We start from the raw sequence: 20,756 nt of genomic DNA on the forward strand, positions 1-20,756 counted from the left end.
TCTTTGACAGATAAAACTGTAACAACCAGTACATAGAGTAGTACATAAACATGCAAATGACTTACTATGCCAATGGACTTCTGCCATAAATGCCTACAGCACTGTATTCCACAATAATTATGTTATCCTAGGGAAACGGACTTTGGCCCAGTGGTTAGGGCGTCCGTCTACCATATGGGAGGTCCGCGGTTCAAACCCCGGGCCTCCTTGACCCGTGTGCAGCTGGCCATGCGCAGTGCTGATGCGCGCAAGGAGTGCCTTGCCACGCAAGGGTGTCCCCCGCGTGGGGGAGCCCCACGCGCAAGGAGTGCGCCCGTGAGGAAAGCCGCGCAGCGTGAAAAGAAAGTGCAGCCTGCCCAGGAATGGCGCCGCCCACACTTCCCGTGCCGCTGACGACAACAGAAGCGGACAAAGAAACAAAAGCAGACAAAGAAACAAGACGCAGCAAATAGACACCAAGAACAGACAACCAGGGGAGGGGGGGAAATAAAATAAATAAATAAATCTTAAAAAAAAAAAATAATAATGTTATCCTGAATACAGTTGTCAATACAAATTTTTAGTAAACACTTGCCCTAGGGCTTGCTTTTTTTTTTTTTTTAAGTCTAAGACATTATGTGTTTGTTTTCCTTGATATCTAATATAATATTTTCAAGACTATGATTATAGTATAAACCTCTTATGAAATGGGAAAAGATTCTAGATTTATAATCAAATCTGGTATATCTCTAATAGTGTAACAGTGATCTTAAATAAGTCACTCACCATTGGTGTGCTCTGTTTCCTAATACAAAAGATTGTTTTAACTAGATCATCATGAATGTTCTTCCTAAAAGAGTTTTGGTTCACTCTCCCAGATTCCATTAGTTCATAGACCAAATCAAGCCCTCCCAAATCAGGTCTACATCAATATGTTTCTTACATTTCTTTCTTATTAGCATTTGGAAAATCTTTAAGTGTTTTCCTTATCACTCAGTATCACATTCTACTGTTATTATATTATTTTAGACAAAAGTCATAACTGCTACAAAATATATGGTAGTATCTTATAGTACTTTTATAACAGCTCAAAGTCAAAGGGTTAATGTATAACTTTATTGAGGTATGAAACTAAAATAATGATTAGCCATAGAATGCCAATGCCTCCATTATGTAACTATTAACTTAATCAATATAAATAAAACTCTGTATCCTACTTTTGCATTTTTTTCCTGAGATGCATATATATATTTAGGAGGTACCTGGGATTGAACCTGGGACCTCCTACGCACAAAGCAGATTCTCAACCACTGAGCTATACCTACTCTGCTTTTTTGTATTTCTTAAGTATTAAAAACAAACATGGACAGAACAAAGATTTAAATCTCTTGGACATACACCTAACAAGTGTAGTACTAACTATAGGTTTGAATAGAAGATGCAGAAGAGCCATCTGTAGGAAACCACAAATGAGTCCAACTCTGTCACATTCGTGAGCATTAATTCCAAAGTAAGGCCTACTGGCAGGGTGCCAAACTCCTGAGCTGAATGCCCTGCCTATAGTGTCTGGATGTCTCTAGAATCCTCAGGAGCCCCACTATTTAAGGCACTATTTACAGTGGCAGTCAATGAAATCCTGCTGAGACGTGCATAAGTGTAACCTCTGGAATGACCACCTGACTCACTTTGAAATCTCTTAGCCATAAAAATTCATTTGTATTTACCATTTCCCCCTTTTGGCCAAGGTCTTTTTCCAGGTGCATTGCTAGTTGGTACTTGGTAATAATCCCTCGGTGCCAGGGAGGCTCATCCCCAGGAGTCATGTCCCACGCCAGGGGGAAGATAGTTTATATGCTGAGTTTGGCTTAGAGAAAGGCCACATTTGAGCATAAGGAGACCCTTAGGAGATAACTCTTAGGCAACATGTAATACTAGGCCAAGTTTCAATTTCAAAAGAAAATGTTCCTAAGTACAATTATCAATATCAAGGGCCCGGTGCAATGGTCCATCCTCCTTCACTAGCACAACCCCTGTATTCAGAGGATTTTTGCTGTCCCATTAGAGAATGTAGCAGAACTCCCCAGGGTGGGAATTCAATACTCTTTCGGTTATTGTGTAGATCTTCACCCACCGTGACAATGCCCCATGAACATTGGAACACATTAGTATGCCTTAGAGGCATGCCCCAGATGAACTCCCTTCCATATATCCCCCCATCACTGGCACTCTGCACCAACGATCCTCTCCTGCCACAGTTGTGACCCTTCTGTGATCCAAAACATCTCCAAATTTTTGGTCTGACCATGTGGCAGTTGAGCCCTGAATCAGCAGAATTGTAACACCTACTCTCCAGTCATTGGACTCACCCAGGACAACAAACAAGGTGATGATGGACAATGCCCATCCCAAGGAATAGAGTGTCTTCAACTGCAAGCAAAATAGTTCTAACCATCTATCCCATGTGATATAAGCCCCCTCTCAATTAGAGGCAGAGTGGGCGTCACCATCCCAAAATCCTCAAGATTGGGGAATGAACAATGCACTAAAGTAGACTATTATTCTACTATAGACTTATTATTATTCTAGCAATGGAAGAACTTTTTTTTTTTTTTTAAAGATTTATTTATTTATTTAAATTCCCCCCCTCCCCTGGTTGTCTGTTCTTGGTGTCTATTTGCTGCGTCTTGTTTCTTTGTCCGCTTCTGTTGTCGTCAGCGGCACGGGAAGTGTGGGCGGCGCCATTCCTGGGCAGGCTGCTCTTTCTTTTCACGCTGGGCGGCTTTCCTCACGGGCGCACTCCTTGCACGTGGGGCTCCCCCACGCGGGGGACACCCTTGCGTGGCACGGCACTCCTTGTGCGCATCAGCACTGCGCATGGCCAGCTGCACATAGGTCAAGGAGGCCAGGGGTTTGAACCCCGGACCTCCCATGTGGTAGACGGACGCCCTAACCACTGGGCCAAAGTCCGTTTCCCTGGAAGAACTTTTATCATTGATATAAAGGCAGTGGCCACTGGAGGTTCTGAGGAGAGGGAGAGAAAAATAGGTGTAATATGGGGCATTTTTGGGACATTGGAATTGTCACCTATACCAGTGTTCAAGTTGCTTGCATTTCCTAAATAATAAAGTCCTTTGTCTCTGACTTAGCAGTCTCATGTTTTTGTGTTGGCATCCAAGAAACACTAATGGGGTAATTTATTAGCTTGTAATTTGGGTAAATGCCAAACCTAAGAAAAAATAGGGGGAATGGATGTGGCTCAAGCAGTTTAGCACCTGCTTCCCACAGGGGAGGTCCTGGGTTTGGTTCCTAGTGCCTCCTAAAAACAAAACAAAAGAAAACAAACAACAAGCAAACAAATGAAAAAATCCAACTCAGGGAAGTCAACAGAGCTCAGTGGCTAAGAGCTGGCATCCCATTTACAAGGTCCCAGGTTCCATCCCTGGCCCAAGTATCTAAAAAACCAAAACCAAAACAAAAACCACAGGAATAATAATCTCTGTCCTGAGTTTAACTTCTTGGAATACTGTATGCTTGTCTGTACATGAAACAACACCAAAAGTAATATAAATAGAAGCAAGATAAATCTCAGTATACTGCAGGATCTGTGCCAGACTCTAAATGTGAAATCACAGAAAATATGGAGGAAAATATTCCAGATGGTAGACATGGGTGTATGAATTGAGGTGTAAAATAAGAATGGATTGGGGAGGTTGTACTGGGGAGAAATGGAAAAAGAAATAAGGTAGGATTGAATCAAATGATGGTCTCTAAAACTAGACTTGTAAATGAATGAAGCAGGCAATGTCTTTACTTTGATGATAAACTGCTTTGATGCACAAAAGTTTTAATTTTGATGAGGTCCCATTTAACTCTTTCTTCTTTTATTGCTTGTGCTTTGGGTGTAAAGTCTAAGAAACCAGTACCTAACACAAGGTACTGAAGATGCTGCCTTATATTTTCTTCTAGGAGTTGTATACTCCTGGACCTTATACTTAGGTCCTTGATACATTTTGAATTGATTCTTGTGTATAGTGTGTGGTAGGGGTCCATCTTCATTCTTTTGCATATGATATCTAGTTTTTCCAGCACTATTAGTTGAAGAGACTCTTCTTTCCCAATTGGGCAGAATTGGCATCACTGTCAAAAACTAGTAAGCCATAAATGTATGGGTTAATTTCTGAACTCTCAGTTAGATTCCATTGGTCTATATGTCTGTCCTGTGCCAGTACCATGTTGTTTTGATTCCTGTGGCTTTGTAATAAATTATAAGATTGAGAAGTGTGAGTCCTCCCACTTCATTCTTTTTTCTTTTTTTTTAAAGATTTATTTTTATTTATTTCTCTCCCTTTCCTCCTCCCTGCCTCAGTTGTCTGTTCTCTGTGTCCATTTGTTATGTACTCTTCTTTGTCTGCTTCTATTCTTGTCAGCAGCACCAGGAATCTGTGTCTCTTTTTGTTGTGTCATCTTGCTGCGTCAGTTCTCCATGTGTGTGGCACCACTCCTGGGCAGGCTGAACTTTCTTTTGTGCTGGGCGGCTCTCCTAATGGGGTGCACTCCTTGCGCATGGGGCTCCACTAAGCAGAGGACACCCTTGTGTGGCACAGCACTCCTTGCGTGCATCAGCACTGCGCGTGGGCCAGCTCCATATGGGTCAAGGAGGCCCTGGGTTTGAACTCTGAACATCCCATGTGGTAGGCAGATGCTCTATCCGTTGAGCCAAGTCCGCTTCCCTCATTCTTCTTTTTTAAGATGGCTTTGGCTATTTGGAGCCCTTACTCTTCTATATAAATTTGATGAATGGCTTTTCCATTTCTGCAAGGAAGGTTCTTGGAATTTTCATTGACACTACATTAAATCTGTAAATAGTTTCCTGTAGAATTGATAAAGTTAATAATACTTAATCATCCAATCCATGAACATGTCTCATCCCTCAATTTATTTAGGTCTTCTTTGATTTCTTTTAGGAATATTTTGTAGTCTTCTGTGTACTAGTCTTTTACATCTTCATTAAATTGATTCCTAGATATTTGATCCTTTTGGTTGCTATTGTAAATGGAGCTTTTATTTTTATTTCTTCTACAGATTGCTCATTTCTAGTGCATGGAAACACTACCGATTTTGAGAGGTTTATCTTGTACCTTGTCACTTTGCTGAATTTATTTATTAGCTGTGGTAACTTTGTTGTGTTATTTTTTTTTCCAGGATTTTCTGTACACAGGATCATGTTATTTGAAAATAGGGAAAGTTTCACTTCTTCCTTTCCAATCTGGGTGCATTTTATCCTTCTTCCCTTCCTTCAGTCCTTCCTTTTTTTTTTTGCCTAATTGCTCTGGCTAACACTTCCAGTACATTGTTCAATAACAGTGGGGAGAGTGAGCATCCTTGTCTTTTTCCTGCTCTTAGAAGGAAAGCTTCTATTGTTTACCATTAAGTATGATGTTAGTGATGGGTTTTCCATATATGTCCTTCATCATGTCAAAAAAGTTTCTTTCTATTCCTAGTTTTCTAAGTGTGTTTATCCAAAAGTGATGCTGAATTTTGTCAAATGCCCTGTTTGCATTAATTGGGAATGATCATACAGTTTTTTTTCTTTTTTTCTGTTAATTGATTTTCTTATGTTGAATCACTGTTGCATACCTGTGATAAATCGCAATTAATCATGGTGTATAATTATTTTCATGTCCTTTTGGATTTATTTTACCAGTATTTTGTTGAAAATTTTTCTATCTATATTCATGAGAGATATTGGTCTGTAATTTTCTTTTCTTGTGATATATTTATCTGGTTTGCTGTGATGGTGATGCTGGCTTCACAGAATGAGTTAGGGAGTGTTCACTCCTCTTCAATTTTTAAAAAGACTTTGAGCAGGATTGGTGTTAATTCTTCTTGGAATATGTGGTAAAATTATTCTGTGAAGCCATCTGGTCCTGGGAGGTTTTGGTCTTTGTTGGGAGGTTTTTTGTTTTTTTTTTTAAATATTGCATTAAAAAAATATGAGGTCCCCATAAACCCCTCACCCCACTCCTCCCACATCAACAACTTCTTTCATCACTGTGGCATATTCATTGCATTTGGTAACTACATTTTGGAGCACCACTGCACCACATGGATAGTGGTTTACATTGTAGTTTACACTCTTCCCCAGTCCACCCAGTGGGCCATGGCAGGACATACAATGTTCAGCATCTGTCCCTGCAGTACCACCAGGACCACAAGTCCTGAAAATGACACCACATCATATCTCTTCTTCCCTCTCCCTACCCTCAGCAGCTACCATGGCCACTTTCTCCACAACAGTGCTACAATTTCTTCCATTACTAATCACAATAGTTTTATAGTACAATATCAGTAAATCCACTCTAATCCATACTGTATTCCTTGTTGGGAGGTTTTTGCTTACTGATTCAAACATTTTTACTAGTAACTGGTTTGTTGAGATCATCTGTTTCTTTTTATGTCACTATAAGTAGTTTGTGTGTTTTTAGGAATTTGTCCTTTTCATCCAGGTTGTTTAATTGGTTGGTATACAGTTGATCATAGTTACCTTAATGTCTCCACTTCAATTTCTGATTTTATATATTTGTATCTTCTCTCTTTTTTTGTCAGTCTAATTAGAATTTAGGTCAATTTTATAGATCTTTTCAAAGTTCTGAAACCTTTGGTTTTGTTGATTCTGCTTTTTAAATTCTTTTTTAAAAGATTTATTTATTTAAATTATTTATTCTTCCCCCTTTGCCACTTGTGCTTACTGTCCGCTCTTTGTGTCCATTCACTGCGTGTTCTTCTTTGTCTGCTTGTCTTCTCTTTAGGAGGCACCAGGAACTCATCCTGGGACCTTCCAAAGTGGGAGAAAGTCACTCAATCGCTTGAGCCACCTCGTCTCCCTGGTTTGTTGTGTGTCTCAATGTCTTTCCCCTGTGTCTCTTTTTTTGTTGAGTCATCTTGTTGTAGCTCGCCGCACAGGACAGCTCACCTTCACCAGGAGTCTCCAGGAACAGAACCCAGGTCCTCCCATATGGTAGATGGGAGCCCAATTGCTTGAGCCACATCTGCTCTCCCGTTTTTCTGAGGCGAGATATCTGATTGGAGATCTTTCCTCTTTTCAAATGTAAGCATTTAGAGATATAAATCTCCATCTCACCACTACCTTTGCTGCAGCCCATAAGTTTTGGAATGCACCCCAAGATATTTCCTAATTTTCCTTGGGATTTCTTCTTTAACCCATTGGTGTTTTAAGAGTACACTTTTAAATCTCTTTATACTTGTGGATTTTCCACTTTTCCCTCTATTATTAATTACTAGTTTCATCCCACTTTGGGAAAATGATTGTATGGTTTCAATATTTATAAATTTATTGAGACTTATGTTATGACCATGCATATGGTTTATCCTGGACAATGATCCATGTGTACTCATGAAGAATGTGTATTCTGCTGCTGTTGGGTGAAGTGTTGCATACATGTCTATTATGTCTAATTGGTTTACAGTATCATTCAAGTCTTCTATTTCCTTATTGATCTTCTGTCTAAATATTATATCCATTATTGAAAGTGGTATATTAAAGCCTCCTATAGTTAAATGTAGAGCTGTCCATTTCTCCCTTTATTTATTTTTATATTTTTAATTTTTTTTATTTTCAAAGATTTTTATTTATCCCTCCCCCCCGCCATGTTGTCTGCTCTCTGTGTCTATTTGTTGTGTGTTCTTGTGTGTCTGCTTGTATTCCCATTAGGCAGCTCTGGGAATTGATCCTGGGACCTTCTGGAGTGGGAGAGAGGTGATTACTCTCTTGCGCCCCTCTGCTCCCTGTTCTGCTATGCCTTCTTATATTCTCTCCTGTGGGTCTCTTGTTGAGACATCTTGCTGTGCCAGCTCTCCACATCAGCCAGCACTCCTGTGCAGGGCAGCTTTCTTGTGTGGGATGGCATTCTCACGCAGGGCAGCACCCCTGCGCGGGGTGACATTCCTGCATGGGCTGGCACTCTGCGTGGGCAGGTTCGCCAGCTTGCCAAGTTTGCCAGCTTGCCCTCACTGTGAGGCCCTGGGCATTGAACCCTGGACCTCCTATATAGTAGACAGGTGCCCTATTGGTTGAGCCACATCCGTTTCCTCATTTCTCCCTTTAAATCTGTCAAAATTGGTTTTTTTATTTTGGGGCTCTGCTGTTTAGTGCATATATGTTTATAATTTATGTCTTTTTGTTTCATTGTGCCCTTTATCAGTATATGATAACCTTCTTTATCCCTTTTAACAGTTTTTACATAAAGCCTCTTTTATGTTTTAAATATAGCTATTCACTCCTCTTTTGGTTACTACTTGCACAGTATATGGTTTTTTTTTCTTCCATCCTTTCACTTTCAATATACTTATGTCTTTGAATTTAAGGTGAGTCTCTTGTAACCAGTATATAGTTGGGTCATGCTTTTTTATCCATTCTGCCAATCTCTGCCTTTTTTTTTTTTTTTTTTTTTTTTTAATTTTTTTATTTTTTATTGACTTTGTAATAATATTACATTAAAAATATATATGTGAGGTCCCATTCAACCCCACCCCCCCACCCCCCCTCTCCCCCCCCCAACAACACTCGTTCCCATCATCATGACACATCCATTGGTTTTGGTAAGTACATCTTTGGGCACCTCTGCACCTCATATACATTGGTTCACATCATGGCCCATACTCTCCTCTATTCCATCATGTAGGCCCTGTGAGGGTTTACAATGTCTGGTGATTACCTCTGAAGCACCATCCAGGGCAGCTCCATGTCCCGAAGACGCCTCCACCTCTCATCTCTTCCTGCCTTTCCCCATACCCTTTGTCCATTATGTCCACTTTTCCCAATCCAATGCCACCTCTTCTATGTGGACACTGGATTGGTTGTGTCCATTGCACCTTTATGTCAAGAGGAGGCTCAGATTCCATCTGGATGCTGGATGCAATCCTCCCATTTTCAGTTGTAATCACTCTAGGCTCCATGGTGTGGTGGTTGTCCTTCTTCACCTCCATCTTAGCTGAGTGTGGTAAGTCCAATAAATCAGATTGTAGGTGCTGGAGTCTGTTGAGGCTCAGGATCTGGCTATCACATTGTCAGTCCAGAGATTCAAATCCCCTAAATATATCTTAAACCCCAACATTAACTGCACCTCCAGCACATTAGCATGAAAGTCTTATGAAGGGAGATCCCATCTGAGTCCAGATTCATCACACATAAACACCATTTCCAAAGAGGGGCCATCTGCCCTGGTAGTTAACCCCATCGGCCATGACCATAACTCCCATGGGTCTCTTTAGCCCTCAAAGGAACCAATATCTGGGGGTTGTATCTGCTTTATCTGTCTCTCTGACTCTGCTCAGTTGTGCATGAGGGCAAACCTTCTGCCAGCCTCCAGACTCTTTTTTAGAAACTCGTAGCCATATAAACTCATTTCTCCTTTCCATTTCCCCCTTACTTTAGGTCAAACAGCATTTTAAAGTCATGGTATTTTATGTAGACATGGATATTCTGCTGATCCGCATTGAACCTTCCGTATAAGGTCATTTTCCAGTTGCATCATCAGTTGGTAGTTGATAGTGGTCCCTCGTTGCCAGGGAGGCTCATCCCCGGGTGTCATGTCCCACGCTGGGGGGAAGGCATTGCATTTACATGCTGAGTTTGGCTTCGAGACTGGCCACATTTGAATCTCTGCCTTTTGAAAGGAGAATTTAAGCCGTTCACATTTAAAGTAACTACTGATAATGCATGATTTTCTCCTGCCATTTTGCTATTTAGCATTTGTGAGTCTTACACCTTTTTGACCCTCCATTCTTCTATTACTGCTTATGTCTATACTTATTTGATTTTTTTGTATTGTACCATATGGAGACCTTTTTCATTTCTTTCTGGATTTACTTTTCATATATTTTCTTTGTAGCTACCATGGGGTTAAAACTTAATATCTTAAATTAACAACCATTTTTCATTTGATACCAATTTGACTTCAATAGCACACACATGCACTGCTCCTACATCACTCAGTCCCCCCTTTTTCTGTTTGTTGCAAATTGTATCTTCGTAAAGTATGTGTTTAAAACCATAGATTTTTCATTACTTTTTATGTATTTGCTTTTTAGCACCTGTAGGAAGTAGAAGTGGAATAACATACTAAAAAATACAATACAATAGCATTGACATTTATAATTACTCTATCTGGTACCTACCAGTGACCTTTGTTTATGCCACTTTGATCTACTGCCTAGTGTCCTTTCCTTTTAGTCTGAAAAACTCCCTTTAGCTTTGCTTGTAGGGCAGATCTGGTGGTAATGAACTTTCTTAGCTTTTGTTTATATGAAAATGTCTTAATCTCTCCCTCATTTTTTTAAAGGATTTATTTATTTCTGCTCTCCCTTCCCTGCTGTTTGTGCTTGCTGTCTGCTCTCTGTGTCTGTTGGTTATGTGCTCTCTGCGTCTGCTTGTCTTCTTTTTAGGAGGCACCAGGAAACAAACCTGGGACCTCCCATGTGGGAGGGAATTTATTTGGGTCACCTCCACTCCCGACTTGTTGTGTCTCTCATTGTGCTTCTTCCTGTGTCATCTTTGTTCCATCATCTTGTTGTGTGAGCTTGCTGCGCCTTCCCATTGAGTCAGCTGACTGTCTTGCTCGTTTTCTTTAGGAGTCACTAGGAACTGAACCCAGGACTTCCTATGTGGTAGGCAGGCACCAAACTGCTTGAGTTACATCCATTTACCTTTCTCTCATTTTTTGAAAGAAGTTCTTGCTAGATATAAAATTCTTGGTTGGCAAATGTATTCTCTCAGTACTTCAAGTATGTCAACTCACTGCCCTCTTCCCTTCATGGTTACTGATGAGAAATCAGCACTTAATCTAATTGGGACTCATTTGTAAAGAACACATTGCTTTTTTCTCTTCCAGCTTTCAGAACTCTCTCGTCCTTTGCATTTGACTGTTTGATTACCATGTATCTTGATATAGTGCTCTTCAAGTTTATCCTGTTTGAAGTTCTTTTGGTTTTCTATATGTGTATATTCATGTCTTTTACCAAGTTTGGGAAGTTTTGCCATTTTTTAAAAATAATATTTCTTCTGCTCCTTTCCTTCTTTCCTTCTTCTCCCTATGGGACTCTCATCATGTGTATATTGGTATGCCTGATGGTGTCCCATAGGTCTCTTAGGTTAGTTGTATTTTTTATAGCTTTTTATTCTTTCTACTCCTCACCTGACTCATTTTAATTGTCTGGTCTTTGATTATGATCTTCAACTCCAGTAGTTCTGTTTGGTTTCTTTTTTTAAACTTCTATCTCTACTAAGATTCTCATTTATTGTTTTCCTCATATCCTTTAGTTCTTTCCCTATATTTCCCTTCAGTTCCTTGAGCACTGAAGATCACTTTTTAAAAGTTTTTGTCCAGTATATCCACAGTCTGGACTTTGTTGATGTTTTCTGGATTTTTATCCCCTTCCTTTGGATGGTTCTTCATTTCCTATTTCTTTACTTGTATCTTTTTGTTGCACACTGTACATTTTAACATTTAAAAATGTTAGGCTGGAATTTATTCTCTGAGATGTCTGTTTCTTGAGTTTGTATCCAACTGTTGATACGACAGAGATTTCCCCAAGAACAAGGAACAAAATCAACCAAGCCAATGTAAAATACACCTTTCACATTTGTCACAAATTGGCTTTGCATTAACTGGTGCTCTCCTTCAGAGTTCAACTTGCCTATCAAGTAGGTCACCAATGACAAATGTAAAGTACAGGGTCCTAACTGTCTTTTCTGGGCATGTGTCTTGTCATGGGCTTGTGCTTCTAGTAGCCTCAGGAGTTCTGTTTACAGGAATTTGAATGTCCCCTCTACTCCCTAGGAAATAGCTACAGCCTTTTTTTCTCTCCCGGGTTTTCCCCATAGGACTTAAAGCAGGTAAACCTCACGGACTCAATTATTTCTTATAACACTTTTGCTGTCCTGAGCTGCTTTTGCCTGGAAGGCAAATTCTGGGAGGGGGTTGTGAACTGGAGAGGAGTTTCCTTTGTCAGTCTATCCCTCCTTCCAATGGGAAGGAGGCCAGGAACTCACAAAGTAAGCTTGGGCTGTTTCCACGCTGCCCCGGTAAGGGAGTGAGGGAGAGGCCAGTAAAGGTTCCAGAATCTTCTCTCCTATATAGCTCTTTGAAGCTCAATTTTCTTCATTCACACTTGCCCAGTAAATGCAGCCCTTCAACTGTTTTCTACAGTTTTGAGGAGGCTTAGTGTCTTTAATACTCCTCTGCTGCCTTTGCCCAAAGCCAAGTTGGAAAAATGGCCATGCTGGGCCCCCAGTAATCTGAAGGGGCTGATCAAAAGCTGTGGTTGGTGACGAGAATGCACATTCTTGGATCTTGGGGAACTAGATTTTGATATCCTACTTTGGCACCAGCAAGCTGTGCCAGAGGCTTGGGCTGAGGACTTCACTGCTGTCTGCCATGAAGCTAGGGGATAAGCAACAGCAGCTACTGCTGGGAGAGTTAAATTCACTGGTAATTACCAAAATTTACAAGCCTCTTCTTCCCTGGATGCTGTATACAATGTTCTGCTAGACTCAGGAGTTTCAAAATAGTTGATTCAGACAGTTACTGCCAGTCCAATATTTGTTCTGGTGGAGGGACTGATTCCTGGAGCTTCCTACTCTGCCATTTCCTATGATCCCCTCCCCTCTTCTTTTTCTTATGGACCATCAATAAACTAGACGGTATTGAATTACATTTTTTTCATTGAATTATATGTAATCAGTTATATTAAATGTAGAATCAAAGATAGAAGACAACTGCATTTAGGAAATGAAATGAAACCCAAGATCACAATTTACTCATTGAAAGGATAGTGCTCAAGAGAAGATACTATTGGACATCACTAGAGAGAGAAAGCTGCCTCAGTTTTGTCTGGTGTGTAATGTCCTGGGTCTGATAAGGATACCAAGAAGTTTGAGACAATCTCTGCTCTCAAAGAGTTTATAATTTAAAAAGGATTATAAACATACAAGACTTAGAGAACAAGTAAACCATCTTAAGCTTCAAGTTCTTCAGGACTTTAGTGAATGAAGAAATGAATGTGGCCAAACCTGTCAGAATGCTTTGTGGAGTTTCTATGTAGATTGAAGGGATGGGCAGATGGCTCAGGAGGAGAGACATGGGGTGTAAGTGTCCAGGGCAAGATGCCACAGGAACAAAGCAGGAGAAAAGGACAAGGGCAGCTCATGTAGAGACAGTGAAGAGGCTAGCCTGGGTAAAGTGGTGGATGTGTGTGACCTAGGTGAGATGGTGTGAAAGCGGGAGGAAACAAGGTAGGTGAATATAAAATGATACAATAAAGTGGAGACAAACCTCAAATTTTCTATTTCTATTGTAAAACGTATAAATCACTTTGCATTCCCTGAAGTTACAAGTCAATTACACAAGAAACAATTACTAGTTTGGGGACCTTTCAGACTTTGGACCTATGTGCTACGTTTTTTTTTTTTTTAATTATAATTAAAAATTTTTTTTAAAAATTCATTTTTAAAAAATACTACATTCAAAAAATATGAGGTCCCCATTCACCCCCACCGCCCCCACCCCACCACTCCCCCCATAGCAACACTCTCCCCCATCATCATGACACATCCATTGCATTTGGTGAGTACATCTCTGGCCTATGTGCTACTTTTCAAAAGAATTCCTCCAGAAAAGAATCTATTAAATGACAAAGTGGAAAGCTTTCAGTATTATGAACAATCTACAAATGAGAAGAATATTCCAGACAAAAAAAACCATTAAATTCCTGGGATGTTTGCTTTTCATCGCTATGAAAGTCACAGAAATATATTTATTTTTCACATGGGTGACTAAAAAATTTAAACATTCCCAACAAACAAATGAAAAAATAGCCATGGAAAAACCTGGGGTAGTCTTGATATAATATACCTTTTTATAATTTTATTTAACACATATCCTAAAGGAGCAAGGTAGATATACATTAATACTACTTTATTTAAATCCACAAACACAAAGATTATAAATGCAAGACTCTGAAAATCCTAATCCTGTATGAAATACCTGTATAAAAAATCTGGCAAATGTGGTTATTGTTCCAGTTACTGCTATAGGCAATAAAACCTAAAGCTGGCACTCCCTTTTATGGAAAACGATAAAAGGCGGTTAGAAAATTTTTTTAAAAAGAAAAAAAAAAGCTGAAAGACGTTGGTGTGGCACGCACCTTCTGTATCATCACGCATTTGCTCCACCAAATCTGTCAAATCCTCCCAAGAGTCTTTGCAAACGGCAAAAGGAAAGGAAAAGAAAGATAAAATGTCATGCAAGCCAAGAAAGAAAAGTGCTATTAAAAACAAGGTTTCAAAACGGTAACTGAGAAACAGACTCCCAGAATTCAAAACTCTTTCTGCTTAACCCAGAGATTAACAGTGTAAAGAGCTCATAAAATATTCAAGGAGGAACACAGCACTAATTAAGCAGAAGCATCAACAATGATTATTAAAGATATTTCCAGGGTAATATTAGTAATGTTAAAGTTTCTAATAAAAGGAAACAAAGATATATATCCCATAAAAAGTAAAGCAGAGATTTTTTCACCTATTGCAAATCAAAATTAGGCTTTATGTTATTCTAAGTATTCACAACATTAACCTCATTCAACATTTATTTTGATCACTTCAGTGGAGCTGAACTATATGTGTAGAATAATATTATTCTGGGACAAATAATATTATGCAAACTAGTGACTTTCTTAAAATAACCAAAAATTCCAAACACCTTTCCCTTGCTCCCTAAATCTCCTTCCCCAAAACAAAAATAAAGGAAAGGATGCTGCTTTGAAAACAGACAAATAAGTTACTTTTAATCCAATAAAACCAGATTTTTATTCAGTTACAGTACTATCTCCTCTTTTATAAACTTGATGTTCTTATATAAAACATACATACTTTCTTGTCTTAAAGCTGCAAGATCATTATCTATTCTGTAAACAAGTTTTAAGAACCAATAGTAAATTTCTTTTTAAAGATTAGTTCCATCCTCCAGTAACTCTGGAACTATTATATTATATAACTGTAATATTCATATTTAACCTCACAAAATGTATGTGTAGCCATGTGACTGGTAATCATCACTGATCACCACTCCAAATGCTTGGATTAAATGGATAAAAATGCTGCACATAAAAGAAGTTAGCAATCTTAATTTTAATTTGCCTTTGAACAAAGATGTGTAGCTAAGAGATGAAGAGACACCACCAGAAGCTAACCAGGACCCTGATTTAGGAAGCACAGCTTTCTGAGATTCACATAACTATTTTCTTGGCTATCATTCTGTTTCAGATCTAAGAATGAATAAATTAGCAGGCTAATTCTGGTGCAAAATATTTGCTCTTAAGGTTCAGGGTTATTCAATGGTGATGGCAAGTGGTCTGGCAGAAAGGGCACTGGGTTTGATCTTGATTCAGATTCAGGAGGGAGCCACTGCTTAATGAGGAAAGTGGACCCTTTGCAGTTACTCTGTTTTTCCACTTAGATGACCAAACTGGCTGAGGCTCCTTCTTTCCTGAGAGCGAAGAGCTCCAATGGGCTAGATGTGCCTCTTTGTTTATGTATTCGTGGTTGTGAACTCTCCCTTCTGGACATAATCTTTCTTCAGTAATATTAATACAGACAGCCAAATTATAATCAAATATTGCAAGGCCTGGGGGTTATTTTGTTTCCTTGAGAAGATATGCTCTTTGATTTAGAGTGCTAACTTTTATAATCTGATTTCAGCTTCTTGTGAAAACCTTCTGAAGCCTCAACTACTGATCGCAAATAACATCCTTAGAGTATTGTGAATTTAAAAAGCTAATGAATTTAAAGTACTTAGCATATCCCAGGTAGTCAATAACAATTGTATATTAAAAAACAACAACAATGTATGCCCTATATTCTGATCTGGCTACAAACTGGGTTCCTCTAAGTATATTTGCTATAATGATTCAAAGAAAGTAAGAATGAATGGGATTTAAAAACACATAAGGGAAAAACAAAGTCGACTTCAGTAAATCAAATGACAAGTTTAATGGCTTAGGTGCTGTAAAACTTAAAATAATAATTTAGTTAGTATACCGTAATAAAAATAATAATAAAGGAACTGTTAAACTAATTTTCAAAAATGCTTGGAAATTCTGTTCTAATAGGCTAACAATTTAGGCCAAGGTTTATCTCCTCCCCACAGTATATTAAAAACAAAAATACCAGCAAAAAAAAAAATTACAAGTGATTCTGGAACAAGTAACATATTAGGTTATGAACATTTGTGCCATTTAATAAATACTTAATGAGCACCTATTGTGAGGAAAAGCAATGGAAGTTACAAAGATAAAAGATCCATTGATATTGTCCTTGGGGAGACCTAAATAACTTACACTAGGTAAAAGAAATTGTAGAATGAGAGAGGTAAGTGAGGATAAAAGATTCCTAAATCAAATCGAGCAGCTAGTCTAGACTAGAAGGTTAGATAGGATGGGGCCTGACGGGAGAGAGCTGATGAGGAAAAGGAGCCACAATCATTAGATTCTTTGCCTTCTTTTCCTGAATGGCTGCTTTGGCAGAAATAACATCTTTGATCCCTTCTCAGCTGGGAAGCTGCTGCCCGAAGGGCTGGGCATTCTGCTATGTTCAAATGAAACACAGTACATCTTATAAATGCCCTAAATTTTATGGCTCTGAAGAAAGAAAAAGAAATCCCAGCAGTCTTTCCCTCTTAGGGAGCAAACTTTAGCAATCTTAGAAAAATGAGAAATTTTTCATTGCACCGTTAAGGGTAAAATTCATTTGCTTTTCCTTAGGACACTGTCACTAGCTTATAAAAAGAACTGATAAAACATTATCATGCAGTTTACAGCTGTTGAACCATATGTCTTAAAAAACCACAACTGTATTTTTTGGAAAGTCCAGATTTTAATAGTGTGAGAAAATGCAACCATCTGTAGCAGTGAAAGAAAAGCCAAGTTGCAAAAAAAAAGTAGTCAGTATGAAAATTCAAGATACCATGCTATTTATTTATTTATTTTTTAATGTTTAAAAGCAGTATGACAATGCAGATAAAAAATTTTAAAGATATTGCTGTTTGTCTAGAAATTCCACTTCTAGAAAACTGATAACATGTTCAACTTGTACATATAGTTAGGTATCAAAACTGTCAGTGGTAGCAAAATTTAGGAACAACCTAAATGCCTATTACAGAGGAACGGTTAAAGAAACTATAGCACGTCCACATAGCTGAAGACATTTAAAGGGTGGATATACGTTTTTCACTTCATGATGGGGGAAGACAACACAGAGTAAAAAAGGCAGGTCACACTGCACAGATATGGTATGATCTTATGTGTCTAAAACTGTGTGAGTTTGTAATGTGAACTCTGTGTGTAAATATTAGAAAGATCTGGTTACTAAATCTTACCAGTAGTTAAGATCTTAACAGTAGTTAAGGTGTTAGAATTTTAGGTGAATTTTGATCTTGTATTTTATACTTTTCTATATTCTATGACTCAATACAAATACAGCATATCTATTTCAGCAGAAAAAGAAAACTACTTTCATTTAAAATACATATGTATATAATAATACTAAAGATATTTTCTTAAAAAATATTTTTTACCACACTCACATACTTTTTACTTCGGTAATATTTAATTTGAAGAAAAAAAATTTAGAGATTATTTGGCAACAATTATACTTCACTGTTCTTTTACACATGTTTCTAAGTTCACCAAACCAAATTACTCTATTTTCTGGAAAAGTTCAAACCAAATATTGCAAAGGAACAGATTTTATTTAGAATGTACTCTTTTGTCCTCAAAATCATTTCATAGCAGTCACCGTGGGCCCGGTGGAGGTTGGATGGAAAAACCTTGATGGAAAAACTTGCCCAATTAGAGTTTCTATTCCCACCATTGCCCTTCATCCAAAAAGGGGGCATCACCAAAAACAAAACAAACCAAAGCAAAGCAATGCAAAACCACAACTGCAGAGGAGGGCATACTGTGGGTGCTGTCAAATGACAGCACTTGCTTTCTTTTCAGCTAGATATCACACGTGACCAGATTTAGGAATCCAACAACCTGAATTCTAATCTGAGTACATCACTGAATAGTTACCTAATCTGGTATAGCATTTACCTCCGGAAAATGCTTCGTATTTCAGTGATTAGCTAGAGGCAAATGACTTTTGGATGTTAGAAACTGATAACCCAAAGAACAATTAATGTGAAAGCAAAAGCTCCATCAGAAAAATCCAGAAAAAGCTCACCAATAGAAAGTAAAGACTGTTAAGACACTGTGGTTAATAACTGCACTAGAACAGACACCAGTGCATGCATCAGGCTTATCAAGGAGTTGGGAAGAATCTAAAAGTAGACCTGAAGCCAGAAGGAGAAAGCTGTGGCACAGTACAACATTTGGCCAGCTCAGAGGCACAAGGTAGCTCCCACTGGCTTCAATAGGGATTACGGTACAAAATGTTGATATTTGTCACCCTGTTTTAGGATTTTATAAAATTCCAGAAGGACAGGTGGGTAAAACTTACCTCAAAAGGGTAACTAGCCAGGTTAGTCCCAGGGCAGAGAAAGAAGAAGGGACGCACTTTGCCCGAAGAACTTTGCCCGACAGGCTCCTTTTTTTTTCTCTGACAGGCTTCTGAAATTGTACTAAAAGCTATAACCTTTTAACTTTGAGAAGTTCACAATGACGGCCTTGTGCACATGTTGTCATAACTCAGGGAACGTGACAATATAAATCTGAAAGGCTGGTTAACTAACTGGGCTGGTGGCAACAAAAGTTCCAATAATCTCATTAAGGGTAAACAAAAGGGGTATGCACAGGTATGCAAAGAACAATGACAGGATTCTGTGAGAAGGAGCATCCCAATGGTTCAGGTTTTATGTTCTGAACATTTAGGAAAAGAATAATTGAATGCTATACTGAATGCTTCTAAGTTTAGACACTGTGATCACCCACATTGCATGCTGTCGAAACAACTATGAAAACAAAGCATGCCAGTAAGTAAACACAAGTCTGTGGCCTGCAAAATCTCAAAACATCTAACAGAAATGTAATAATGTAATAAAATTATACTGGAAATTCAATCCAAAGCAGTAGTTCCACTTTCAGGTGACTTCTGCTCATGGATGTATGAAATTGTCATGGAAGTTACATACCTTGAACATAGAAGGTACTTAAAATAAATATGAGTTAGATGGATGGCTGTTTAGGTTTCATGAAGATATAAAGAGATATGAAATCATAATAAAAATAACCTATAACTCCATTACCTAGAGATAACCAATTGTCACATTTTTGCTACATTTCCTTTTACTTGTGCATATGTATATATGAATTTTAAATAAAATAGTGATCATAAGATAATGTACTTGGGAGGCAGCTTTTGTGTAAAAAAAAAATATATATATATACACACGCACACACACATATATAAAACTGCCATTTAAAATATTTTGTGGCATTAATTACATTCATAATGTCATGCAATCATTACTACCATCAGTTACCAAAACTTTTTCATCACATCAAACAGAAACTCTGTACCCATTAAGCAATAATCCTCCATTTCCCCCTCCCCCAGCACCTACCTCTAGTCTGCCTTCTGTCTATATTAATTTGCTTAGTCTAGGCATTTCATACAAGTGGAATCATATAATATTTGTCCTTTTTTGCATGTAACTTCTATCACAAGGTAATTTTTCAAGGATGATTCATGTAGTAATGTTATCAGAACTTCAGTCCTTTTTATGGCTGAATAATATTCTATTCCATGGTATGTATATACCACATTTTGTTTATGCATTCACCGGTTGAGGGACATGTGGGTTGATTATACTTTTTGGCTATTGTGAATAATGCTCCTCTGAACACTGGTGTGCATGTGTGCCAGTTCTTGTTTGCAATTCTTTGGGTTCTATAGTATAATGAAAAAACTTGACTGGTCTTTGTTTACAGCTCTGGGGAGATAACTTCTATATCTTTGTAATTTCTCCTGTTTGGAGTATGTCTTGTTATTCTCGTTTTATGGTGAGCCCAGGACCTCATCTCATAGTTCATATGCTAATGAGATAGCAGGGTGGGTCCAGACACACCTGCAGTCTTAGATTGCTGGGAACTGGCCATATCAGAAAGACCAACCATGTGATTGGGGGTGGGGCTTTGGGAGAGGAGGGGTGCTGCAGATTGAGTTCAACCACATGGACACTGATTCTATCAAACATGCCTATGCCTAAACTTGGGACACTTGAAGCTCCAGGGAGCTTCCAAAACTGATAGGATACATCTCTGCCACGAGGGTGAAACTTCTGACTCCACTTGGAGAGGACACAGAAGTTTGCATTTAAGACCCTCTCAGACCTTGCACTATGTGCCTCTTCTTTAGTTTATTGGTATCCTATTACTAAAATAAAGCTATCATTCTAAGTATAGTGCTTTCAGTAGGTTTAGGAGTCATTCTAATGATTTATCGTATCCAACTTGAGGAGGATGGTTGGAACCCCCATGTTTGTAGTCAGTGGTCAGAAGGGCAGGTAGCCTAACCTCTGAATTTGCTTCTGGTACCTCAAGGACAATCTTCTAGACTGTTGCCCTTAAAGTACAATGTATGGCTTAACTTTGGGTAGTTAAAAGTCAGAATTTAATTGATTTGAGTTACTGTAGTATTTGCAGTTGGTATCAGAACTGTTGGGAGTGGTAGGAATTCTATATGGGTACATACCTAAGAGTAG

At 38.5% G+C, this 20,756-nt stretch overlaps 1 protein-coding gene across 12 annotated transcripts in view; it reads right to left on the reverse strand.

The window, feature by feature from the left end:
* The window catches only part of RUFY3 (RUN and FYVE domain containing 3), a 107,054-nt gene that overhangs the window by 45,829 nt on the left and 40,469 nt on the right, over nt 1–20,756 (reverse strand). The window contains exon 2 of one of the 12 annotated variants that reach the window (XM_058297411.2): nt 14,203–14,256. The exons of the other annotated variants lie outside the window; for them this stretch is intronic. Coding sequence (XP_058153394.1) covers nt 14,203–14,256 — 54 coding nt within the window. The remainder of the gene's footprint in view (nt 1–14,202; nt 14,257–20,756) is intronic. 12 annotated transcript variants of the gene reach the window in all.

This window comes from Dasypus novemcinctus, chromosome 1, assembly GCF_030445035.2.
Source record: "Dasypus novemcinctus isolate mDasNov1 chromosome 1, mDasNov1.1.hap2, whole genome shotgun sequence".
NCBI classification, from domain to species: domain Eukaryota; kingdom Metazoa; phylum Chordata; class Mammalia; order Cingulata; family Dasypodidae; genus Dasypus; species Dasypus novemcinctus.